The following is a 12,202-nucleotide window of genomic DNA, read 5'->3' on the forward strand; positions in this document are numbered from 1 at the left end:
ACAGAGCTCAGAGCAGAGTCTGATACCTGGTAAGTGCTCAGTAAATATTGTTAATGAGTAAATGACACTTTTTTTTTTAAGGGTGTCATTTGATGAGTGTACGTTTTTCATGTCCGTGAAGTCTACTTTATCAAAATCTTTTATTTTATGGTTAGTGTGTTTAAATCCGACTTAAATATTGTATCACTCCAAACTTACGAGCACACTCTCCTCTCTTGCAGAGGCGTTATTGTTTTACCTTTCACATTGAGGTCCTATGATCCGCCCAGAATTGATTTTGGTGTATGTATGATATGAGGTGGGGGTCAGAGTGGTTTTTTTCCTAATCCTTTTTAATTTTTATGTTTAAGTAATCTCCACACCCAACACGGTGCTCGAACTTACAACCCCAGGATGAAGAGTCACTCGCTCTACCGTCTGAGCCAGCCAACTGCCCCAGAGTTATTTTTCTGTAAACATACATCTGGTTGACCTCGCATAATCCATATGGCGGTATGATTGCGGATCTGTTTCTTGACACGATGCCACCAATCTTTTCTGCCTGGGTGCCAATACCACATGTTTTAATTACTGTGTCTTCGTAATAAGTCTTACTATCTGATGAGATCAGATCAGTTTTGTTCCCCATCAAGATTATCATGACTTCCTGGCCCTTCGTATTTCCGTATACATTTTAGTATTGGCTTGTGAATTTCCACACACGCACACAACAAACACAACCTGCTGCATTTTTTATTATGATCGCGATGAATCTGTTGTAATAATTGGGGGAGAGCTGACATCTTCACAATATTGGGTCCTCTAATCCATGAATGGCCTATCCATTTACTTGTGTATTTCTTGATTTCCATCAGCAAGATTGTATAAATTTGCCAGATCTGCCATAACAAAATACCACAGATGAGATGGTTTAAACAGCAGAAGTTAATTTTCTCACAGTTCTGGGGCCTAGAAGTCTAAGATCAAGTCGTTGGCAGGTTTGGTTTCTTCCAAAACCTTTCTCCTTGGCTTGCCAATGGCTGCCTTCTTGCTGAGTCCTAACATGGTCTTTTTTTCTGTGTGTGTCTGTATCCAATTCTCCTTTTTTAATGTTTATTTATTTTTGAAAGAGAGAGAGAGAACCTATGCACGAATGTGGGGGGGCGTGGGGGGAGGTCAGAGAGAGAGTGGGAGACAGAGAATCCCAAGCAGGCTCCGAGCTGTCAGCGTCGAGCCCGCACGGGGCTCAAACTCATGAACCCGTGAGATCATTATCTGAGCCAAATCAGATGCTTAACCAACTGAGCCACTCAGGCACCTCCAGTTCTTTTCTGATAAGAACACCACACCTATAGGCTTAAGACCCACCCACATGACCTTCTTTTACTTTCTTTACCTATTTGGGGGTGGGGATGGAGGTAGATGCATTTCAGCCCATAACGAATGTTTTATACTTCTACGGAAAGAGGTTTTGCATGTCTTGAATTAAATTTGCTCCTAGATATTTGATGTGTTTTGCAATTACCGTAACTCTTTTTAAATTTCTGTGTCCTCACTGATTGTTGCTAGTGTGTAGAATTCTATTTGACTTTTGTATACTGACCTTTTCATCCAACAGCCTTGCTAAATTCGCACGTAAATTCTAGCAGATTAGCTCTAGCTTCTTTTGGATTTTTCTACTCCCACCATTATTTTATCTGCAAATACCGTCCATTTTATTTTTTCCTTCCTGATCCGTATACTCTCCTCCTTGCTTTTTTTTTTTTTTTCTTTATTGTGCTGGCAAGAGCCTCCAATAGAAAGTTGAATAAGAGGGCTGGTATCAGGCGTCCTTGTCTTTCTTCTGAACTCAAGGAAACACATTCACTATTTTACCATTAAGCATAGTATCAGCTGTAAGTTTTTGTAGATTCCTGTTTTGTAGAGCAAATTAAGAAAATCCTTTTCTAGTCTTAATTTTTTGAGAGCGTTTCTTATGAACTCATTTCAAGGCTGAAAAGACGGGCCACGGTTAGATTATACTTGTAGCACATTTATCTGACAAAGGACTAATACCCCAGAACTAAAAGAAACATTCCTAAACATCACAAGAGAAGGAAGCTTAATGAATTGAAAGTGGGCGAACACACAGCAAAAGAAAGCAAAGCAAAAACGAAACCAAACAGGACTAGGTAATTGACAAAAAAGGATATCCAAATAGTCTATGTTTAACTCTGGTAGAGGACCGTAGCAGTTTCATTCCTAATGGCCAACAACTGGATACAGCCTAACTGTCAATAGTAGAACGAAGAAACTGTGGTTTTCATACCACGGAAGGGTCGTTCTCATGCAATGCCGTCAACTCCTCTGGATTTTTCTCAGAGACGGTATATTCTCCGTTGCACTGAAATAGTGACGATAACACAGGATGGGTGAGGGGGACAAAGGGCCTCTCGGTTGTGTGTCTTGCATGGAACAGGTAATAAAAGACTGTAGCTATGATTACCATATATGGTCTACAGCATGGAGCCTGAGGAGGGAGTCACCATGGCTAAAAGTCCTGAAACAAGCCTTTTGAAAAAAATGTTAGTGCCCCCTATTCACTTGATTTATGGGATTATGAAGAATTCAGGTTAAGCAATGCTAACTTCCTCTGGATTCTAAAGGTAGCAGTGATGGCTGCTACTTCCAATGAACCCTGCGCTGCCTACCCCCTCCCCCAGATTCCTGTTAGCTTTATGAGATCAAGTATGGAAGGAAGCTGACAGTGAAAAGAGTAGATGGAGTGGGGCTTCTGGAATGGCCTCTAAGGATAAATGATACTAAAACCCGATTAAAATCCTGTTAACAACTGTTCAGAGAATACCCTCCTAGAAACCACTCTGGTATCTATACGTGCTTTCCAGGGCGCAAGAATTGACCAGGGGGTTGGGGGTGTAAGTAGGAAATCGTGGGCATGTTAGTGACATTAGAGGCTACTTTTGGTGTTAGCCAAAGGTAGTGGAAAGGTTTCTTGTTTAGCCCCATCCTCCCTGGGGCATCCCAACTCCCAAGAGGAAGGCGTGTAAACAGGTAAGTTCTATCCTTCTGGGTAGGAACTCCAGGAGGGCTTGGCAGGCAATATGGTCAGACTGTTTCGTCTCTTAAGAGCTGGAAGAAGGACCGGACCAAAGAAAGTGAAGACAAGGGGCCCCAAGAGCATCTTCTTACCCGAAGCCACACAGCTAGGTGCTGGCAGAGGCTGGGCTAGATGCCATGATTCCTCCCAATCTAGACCAAGATCTTTCTAGTGACTACCTGCTGCCTGAATTCTCTACTTTGGCTTTGATGTGGGGAATTTTCATTCTGCGGCCAGCTCCAAGGTTTGTTCCCAATCTTGGGTCCGTGTCTGGGTTTGTGACTCCACGGTGACAGAGGACCAGATCCGGGCTCTCCAGCTGTATGTGGGCACCTCCAGCTTGCCAGGCACCAGACTCGGCTCCCTGGCGTCTAGGACAGCGTGTGCTATTTGTTCTGGCCCCAAATGCTATGACGGAAGCTATCCCCTGTCCATTGTCACGGGAAGGAGCTAAGTGACACATGTAGCATCGGTCAGCTGAAAAGTGGCTCAAATGCGACCTACGACTACAGAGCCAATTCTCTTCAGTTAACCTGTGAAGAAGAGTCTTCAGGAGGAACCGAGCCCTGACATTTCCTTGAGGTTGGGGAGAAGTTGTTAGGACTAGGCTGGACTGAGACATCTGCCCACCTGTTCCGTTGGGACCCTTGTGTCCCGTGGCTGCCAGCCCCTGAGGTTAGGGGGGTGCGTGGCAAGCGGGCACTAAGGGACTCTGTCACCGGGGCTGAGGGGGCCTGGATGCTTCTCCTTCCTTGGGTCCAGGAGCTGTGACCTCACCTGGTACCGCAGCAGTGGTGAGCGGTGGCGTGAGATCACAGCCCCAGCCAGGCCTAGACGCGGCCCCCAGATGTTCAGCCCCGGAGGCCAGGTGGGTGGAGGCTAGAGGTCTGTAACTGCCGGGGCCTGGCATTGGGGGGCTCCTGAGTGCAACTTGCTGAGGTGATGCTGGGTAAGTCTCACTCCTCGTGCCTCAAGGCCCAGTCGGGTCTCTGAGGAGGAGGGCACTGGACTTGGGAGGAGCCTGCCTGGCCTCTGCAGACGGGCCTCCGTTCTCAGAAAGGGGCTGGGCCCACCCCGCCGCATCCTCCCACCCCGCCCTCCCCCACGCCCCCCTCCACCTTATATAATGGCACATTATACAACATCGCAAAGCAGGTGGTATTTTTAAAGACAGCAAGTGAGCATTTTTTTGGCCTAAATTTGGGAATGAAACAGATGGATTTTTAAGACTCTGGGCTTTTCCTATGAATAGTAACCGTTGTTCTCCTCTGCTTTTTAAACACCAGTTTCAAGACCACCTCCAGCAACCAATCAGCACTCTATTTAATTATAACAAAATTCTTAGCTCTGTCTGCTGCTGCTCGGACAAGTGGGGGGCTCTGGATCAATTTCTGGAGCCAGGCGGACTTGCCAACAACAATTTTCCTTTTCCCAGAGGGCCTCGGAGGCCTGGAGCAGCTTCCAAGGCCTTCCTCTCCGGCCTGCTCAGCGTGGGCTCCCTGACAGCGAGTTTGAAAAGGGTTATAGAGAGGCAGATAAATGCCCGGCTTGTTGTAGCCTCCTGACAGCGCCGACCCCCGCGCCAGTGAGCTCATGCCCGCCTCATTACGCTTGGTGCCAGATTTTTTCCATTAGCAGGTAATTGAGTAGAAACGAAAATAAGCGAAGTTTGTTTCATCCCTTGGATTTTCTTGCTGGGGTTTGAAAGAAAAACACTTTAGCTTCGTTAGTGGAGGAGTGTCCTTGAAAACGTATTTATGTTTTCCAAGTGATTTGTCACTTGGTAGGTGTAATTAGCTCGCTCCCTGGGCCTCTCTCTTCTTGGTTTTTATTCTTGAAGGGCCACAATATCCAGAGAATAGGAGCTGGTTTCCTGGGCCCCCCCTGGCTGGCTGACACCCAGTCTTACGGGTGGATGTGAATGCTAGATAGCTGGTTTTTCTCTCTCCTCTCTCTTTCTCTCCAGTACACACACACACACTCTCTCTCTCTCTCTCTCTCTCTCTCTCTCTCTGAAAAATCACCCGTAGGCAACCCTCAAAGCCCTACTTCAGGCTTCCCTGGCCCCTACCCTTCACCTGGCCCTCACCTTCACAGGTGCTCCAAGTAGATGGTGCCCCTGGCTGGAGGGTGGGAGTGGGGTGGGCGGGGAGCCAAGCAAGGCTTTGTCTTTTTTATTTTATTTTATTTTATTTTATTTTATTTTATTTTCTCTTATTTTATTTTATTTTATTTTATTTTATTTTATTTTCTCTTATTTTATTTTATTTTCTCTTATTCTATTTTATCTTATTCTATTCTATTCTATTCTATTCTATTTATTTTCTTTGCCGCCTGCTCTATGTGTACCCCAGCCCAGCTTCTGATTTCACAGTTTGCTATTCCAGGAACAGATGTTGAGTGAGGCCTGATGCCTTCCTGCTTCCACCTCCCCGGCTCCTGTCTCAGCTGGTCTGTTTTCAGTTTCCTGAAGATTCCCTATCGCCTCCCAGCCTTAAGTTCTCCATTAAGGCTGGAGCTTTCAGAGGGGCGTTAGTTTGGGGCGGGGAGGGGGGAGGGGGGATGGGAGGGGGCATGGTCTCCATACTCAGGAGTATTCATCTCACAAGGAGCACCCGGAGAGAATCCTGGCCCCCGTTTCGGTAGCGAGCCCCGCTGTGATGCTGGCGCGTGCTAAGGACCGTCACCTCAAAGAAAAGGTAAGGAAGCGCTTGACTGTGGACAACATACCGCCATGCGTTCTCAGCGGTTCCATGGGCCCCCATGATCCCCACGGTGAGAATCATCCCAGCAGGCGTGCAGGGCCCATGAATCGATACAATTTAAAGCAAAATTTTTCCAGAACCCTTCACCCCTTCACACCCCTAATATAGAAGTCTTTCTGAGGGGAAGAAGTCTCCAGAAATGTGTCACTTTCCGATGAGCAAACTTAGCTCACGTGTCTGTGTTCCACCACCAGTGATGATGAGCATAGCTAACAGGTTTACATCCCTTTCTGTGCCAGGGCAAGGCGCCCTTCTAGGCGGGGCGGGTGTAGATTTGCCCAGAGCTAACATTCCAGGGGAGGGTGGGGAGACAGACAATGAGCAAGTAAACAAAAGGGCCACTTGAGATTCACAAGTCAGAGCTGCAGGGGAAATAAACAGTGACAGGCTGGGTCATAACTCGGGAGGGTCAGGGAAGGCCTGACCCTCAAGGAGGTGTTATTTCACCTGGGGCTGGAAAGGTGAGAGGGACTTTTGGGTCTGTCTCCAATGTAAGGCGTGAAACCAGCTCACGTCACCAGCGCTCAGGCGTCTCAAAGCTCTGGCAGCCACTCCATTTCACAGACCGGCACACTGAGGCTGGGGGGGCCCTGAGGGGGGTGGGGGGGACCAGGAACTGGAGCCTCTCCGATCCCCAAGCCTGTGTTCTTCCTTTTTATAAAAATAGCTCTACTGAAATACAATGTACGTACCGGAGAACTCTTCTTGTTTTAAGTGTACGAGTCAGTGTCTTTGAGGAAATTTACCGAGTTGTGCAACGATTACCACAATTCAATTTTAGAACATTTTCATCACCCCGCAGAAGTCCCTCTTTGTCTTGTGCAGTCACGCCCCGCTCCCACGCCCAGCCCCGGGGCCACCACCAGTCGCCTTTCTCTCTGTGTAGACTCCCCTTTCTTCCTGGCACCGTCTTTTGCGTCAGACTTCTCCCACTGGGGGGAGTCTGCTCTCCTTCAGGGTCTCGGTGGGGGGGGGGGGGGGATTCGATTTAGGGAAAAGTCTCCCCAAAGACGGAATTAGAAACCAAGGAATACGATCTTGTTGGGGAGAGTTGAGCGGCCACCAGCGAGGGTGATGCACCTAGGAATACTTTTGCCCCCGAGAACCCATGTTCTCCCTCTGGGGCTTATGCCATCCCGTGGAGAATGCGAGACTTCGCGTGCGATTTCTGGGGCCCGTCCGTGTCGCAGCGGTGCGTGTCAGAAGTCAGGTCCTTTTGGCTGTTAGGTGGTGGTGGTCCGTGGCAGAGATCCACGGCGTCTTTTCCCTCCGTTCACCAGTTAATGGACTTTCGGGTTGCTTCCACTTTTGGGCCGTCGGGGTTTTTACCCTTGAACGCCACACTGACTGGCTGCCTTCTCCCCATTGGAGGAAAAGCCTGCGGGGCCTCTCAGCACTGCTTCCCGAGGATGAAATCGTCCTCAGTTCCCTTGTCTGTAGACTGCGGGGAATAACGTTCAGGCCATGGGGCTGTGGAGGCAAAGATCTGCACGTCCTATCCGCCCGGTGCCCGGCAGATGGCAACAGCTCAGCCAGTGTGTGTCAGGGGCCCTCCCCACCCCTCGTTCTTCCCGCGGGGAAAGGTGCCCCCTCTGAAACCTCACCCGTGGCCTTCCTCCCAGCTCCAGCTTCAATCTGTGTCTTCTCAGATTATGTAATGTCTGACATGATTATTTTCTCCTTTCTCGCTGGTGTTATTCAGGTCAAACCCAACATTGTTCCTTAACAGGAATCTCAAGTATTTCTCTCCTCTTGGCGCTCTTCTTCTGGTCTCTGGTTGATACATTTCCAGGGACCAATTGATATCATCTGCCGCTTAGAAACTAGGCCTCCTGGGGAATGGGGCTGGGTGGGGAGATCACATGGCCCTGTTGCAGCAAAAGGAGCACTGGGCAGTGAGTCCAGAGACCAGGCCTCGTACCCAGCTGGGCTGAGTGGCCTCTGGGGCCAAACCCCGGAGGCATTTGAATTAACTTTTTCTTTTGGCAAAGGGCATCCTCTTCGTGCATGCTGTCCTCAAAGAGGCCATGAGAAATTGCCTTTGAAAGTGTCTTGTAGGGGCACCTGGGTGGCTCAGTCTGTTAAGAGTCCGGGACTTTGGGCTCAGGTCACGATCTTGTGGTTCGTGGGTTCAGGCCCCGCGTCTGGCTCTGTGCTGACAGCTCAGAGCCCGGAGCCCGCTTTGGATCCCGTGTCTCCCTCACTCTCTGCCTCTCCCTCTCCCGCTCTGTCTTCTAAAATGAATACAGGTTAACAACAACAACAACAACTAAAAAAAAAGTGTCTCTTGTATCAGATGGTGAGGCCCTCAGAAAACGATGGATATAATGTATCCCCACTGTTGTGTGGGGGCCTGTCTGGTGATGCTCTCCTATTTGGGGGAAGGGTGGGGAGGGGAGGGGAGGGGAGGAGGGGCAGGTGTGACCACAGAACGCTGGACAGTCTCAGGCTTCTGCCTCTTTCCCTTAAGATCTGTAAGAATTTGATGTGGGTACTGGGCCCAGTGTGGCAGGGGAAGAGGAACGGGCCTGAGTGAGCCCCACCCTGAGACAGTGTCTGCCCTTGTAAACTCCTAGGCAGTGAGGGCCAAGGGAATGCCCAGTAGAGGCAGACCTGTGACAGTTGTGTCCCCTGCACATGCTTTCACCCGCTCCCGGCCTCCTCGGCCTCTCCCCTTGCCCCTCCCTCTCTTCCCTGCCGTTTTCTTGTTTTCCACGGACCAGACCTGAGGAGTAGGGGCAGGTAGGGCGGGGACTGTTGGGTCAGAAAGGACCCCTTCCTGGCAGCCACCGAGCATCGCGATTAGGAGGAAGAATTCTGATGCCAGCCGGCCTGGGTCTGGGTTCTAGCTGGCGGCTTCCCGGCAGGGCAGGGTGGCCAAGTAGAGGAACCTCTCTGAGCGTTGGTTTTCTTGGCTGCGAAGTGGAACTAAGACACTGCCTACTTCTGGGAGGCCCAGATGAGATTCAAGTGCTTGAGCCAGTGTTTGACTACTCCGCGAACTTTAGTTATTATCACTGCTGTCTGGAGCAGGAGAGAGTAAGGCCTGGCCAAGTGGAGGAGAGAGACGCAGTTGCCTCCATGATGTATTTTTGGAAGGCCACCAGACTCAAACTTGCAGAACACTCTCGTCACCTGAAATCCCGCCCCCGAGAACCCATGAGGGTCCCGAAAGCCGCTCCACCTCTCAGGTTCCTATTCAGACGCAGATACCCCACAGGAGGGTTTATGGCGCCACCCTCTCAGTGGAGGTTCAGAGACGGAGAGGGTGTGTGAGGCCCAAAGGGAGGTGATGTCCCAGAGCCAGGAACTTGTCCGTCCTGGCCCCCCGCTCCTGAGCAAGCACGAGGGTCAACTGTCTGGCCTTGAATTATCCTGATTAAAGGCAGACATCAGATCAGGTTGTTCATAAAGGGTCTTAGAGTTGGAAATGATTTTTTTTCCCCCTAACACAATATTTTCTTCTAGAAAGAAAGAGAAAAGAGGGTGAGTGGACGGATAAATGTGTGCATGAATATGGGGTCGGGAACCTCGGAAGCTCTCATACTTTTATATTGTTTGTCTTCAAAGCAACTTGCCATCCCATGTCTTGTCGTCTTGTTTGAGAGAGAAAGTGACTCGGTCCGGTGACCAAGGGGCTGGACCAGACCAGTTCCCTAGCCAGTGCACTGATAAATGTTTAACAACTAGCACTTTGTCGGGGAAAGCCCTGACTTGTAACATGTTCCAATTGCTATGGTGTAAATCTTCTACCATGGCCAATGTCAATCTATCCGTGTGACCCCATTGTATGGGGGTTGGGAAGAGATGATCATAAGCATGCCATTAATATGGTATTTCCACCACATAGATACAATAGACATGCGTGGCCTGAGAAGCGTAGATAATAGTAAAACTCAGCAGTGCGTTTTGAGTGGTTATCACCTTTGCTGTTAATATAATTTTGGGTGGTAAATGCACATAATTCTTAAAAACCTGCTTGAGGCACACGGAAAGATGACCACATGAGGAGAGCCAGCTAAGAAGAGAAGCCTCAGGGGAAACTAATCCTGCTGGGAGCCTGATCTTGCATTTCCAGCCTCCAGAACCGTGAGAAAATAAATTCACGTGGTTCAAGTGGGAGGAACGAAAAACTGGCTCGCAAAATTACTGGAAATTCAACAATCAGCTCTCACAAGCCGGTCGGAGCTGGATTCGGTATTCTGCTGCCTCCAAACCATGGGCCGGTGGGAGTCCATGGACGTTCCTCAAACCAAGCCTCCCCCCTTGCCCATCTCTGAAGTAGTCCATTTAGAGGACACACACCGCAGGCCCGGCCAAGATGGCTGCCCTCACTGCCCGTCCGTTGAGTCCTGGGCGTGAAGGGGAAGTGGCCAGGCTACGAATGCATCCTTTGCCGTGCGCCACCTCTTCCAAGGAAGTTGGGCTTGTCCTGCCTGAGTCGGGACTGCTTCAGGAAGAGGAGTCAAAGGCACTCAATTTTCAGCCTGTTCACTGCTTGAGAAAATTCTAGCAACTCTCACAAAGGGAGGTTTGTGTGAAAGGAAAAGTGCTTAGGGGTCCAAAGAAATCAGAGTGGGGAATTCCACTTTCCTTCAGGGATATTGAAGACAGAAGTTCCAGAGGCCAAATCTATTCTCTTGACTTCCTGTCAGGGGAGAAGGGCATTGTGGGTAACCTCCTCCCAGAACAAGAAGCGAGGTCAGGGCCGAGGCCCCATGCAGGCTTGAGGCCTGCTTGCTCCTGTGCTCTGTGCTGGGCCTGGCCGTCGAGAGAGCCGGCAGGGAGCCCTTCCTTTCAGCCGCCTCTCTCCCGCCTCACCCATGACTCCCTTGGGCTTCTGCCTGCTCCAGGGGAGCCCATGGAGCATTATCCTGGAAGAAAGCCATTAGGGCTGAATGAGCAGTGTCTGCTTTCTGAAGGAGCCGCTCTGCTGCCCCAATGACTGCCTGGCTCCTGGCCCTGGGCCATTGTGGAAGGACAAAGCTGACACACAACAATCCCACGACAATCTCCTCTCAGCCCTTTCTTCTTTATTATTGTTATTATTACCTTTCAAACACTCCAGCTTCTTGGGCTCGTTATCTCTGGTGAGGCCTTTGGCCAAAGTGTATGGGGGCCACTTCTCCCTCCTTTGCACCCCCTTGCCCTCATAGGCCCAGCTTCACTGCTGTCTCTTTGACAAAATACATAAAACCGATACTGATCGGTTAACATACATGACATCTTTAAACTTTAATCCATTTTCCCTCTCTCAACGCGGCGGGCCGGCCTCTGTAGAGGTGCCCATCCATTGTTCCCTGTCAAAGCCTTCTTGAGTGGGTTTCCCACTGAGTCACTTTTGTGTGAGTCAAATCAAGATTATAGGTAGCGGAGAAGAAAAAGCTGAGAAGAGAAGGTTAGCCCCTCATTTTAGACTTTAAGAAAAATCTGCCAGCAGGGGCCAGTCGGAGTGGGTAATGCACATGAAAGGCCAAGTCCAAGCTGGGTCGCCTGTGTCACAAGAGGAGTTTTTCAGGGAGAAGCACACAAAACACACATTGTCGTGGTCGCACACAGAGACATAAATTTAGGAACATGTTCGCCCTTCGCCTGAACATAGTTAGCTCTGATAATGAGGAACAATGAGCAGGAATGAAGCCTCCGGGATTGAGTAGAGCGAGCATTGACACTTGTTCATCCCACAAAAGTGGCTTCTCTCTCTCCTCGTTTTCTTCTCTCCCTCCCGGTGCCGAATGACCCTCGGCCGCTCACCAGTGTCCTCCCGCACCCTCGCCCAGTAGAACGGTGGAAAGGTCAGGTGTCCGACAGGAGGACAGCTGACCTCTGTGGCTTGGTTGGCTCTTCCGGATTGGACAAAAGTCCATTCTGGCACCTGAAGTCCCTTGGGGGAAAGCTCCGTAGAGGGTGCTAAACTTTCACAAGGGACAAGGTGGCAGGTGGGAAGTTGGGATGGGGGTGCCCGGGGCTCAATCCTGGCTGTACCACCTTCTGTTGTGGGGTCCTGGTCACTTACTTCATCTCCAAGTGCCTCAGTTTCCTCTTCCACTATGAGATGATGATACCGCCTCAGGGCTTGACAGGAGGATGAGATGCCTATAAATTGCGTAGCACCTTGGAAGTACTCAGTAAGCGTTGCGCATTAGTGGTACTCACGCGTGATCAGAGTTAGTGGCTAGAGTAGTAAGGTGTGATAGTATTTTCAGACAACAAAAACCTTTGCAACAAGAGGAGCTGAAAGATAAACGAGTTGGAGATCACCCTTCAATTAATTACAAAAAGCCGAGTCCCCAGAAGCTGCCGTTCCCTAAATAACTTGGAGAACGAGGCTCGGATCAGATGGTCTCCAGCGTGGTGGTTA

General features: G+C 49.7%; 1 protein-coding gene across 2 annotated transcripts in view; it reads left to right on the top strand.

Annotated features, from left to right (window-relative positions):
- TCF7L2 (transcription factor 7 like 2) overlaps window positions 1-4,704 on the top strand; it is a 212,719-nt gene extending 208,015 nt beyond the window's left edge. For both annotated transcript variants that reach the window (XM_042908725.1, XM_042908726.1), the window contains one exon: window positions 4,512-4,704. In XM_042908725.1, coding sequence (XP_042764659.1) covers window positions 4,512-4,641 — 130 coding nt within the window. In that variant the 3' untranslated portion in view covers window positions 4,642-4,704. The remainder of the gene's footprint in view (window positions 1-4,511) is intronic.
- Window positions 4,705-12,202: the final 7,498 nt, after the last annotated feature.

This window comes from Panthera leo, chromosome D2 (genome assembly GCF_018350215.1).
Source record: "Panthera leo isolate Ple1 chromosome D2, P.leo_Ple1_pat1.1, whole genome shotgun sequence".
Classification (NCBI taxonomy): domain Eukaryota; kingdom Metazoa; phylum Chordata; class Mammalia; order Carnivora; family Felidae; genus Panthera; species Panthera leo.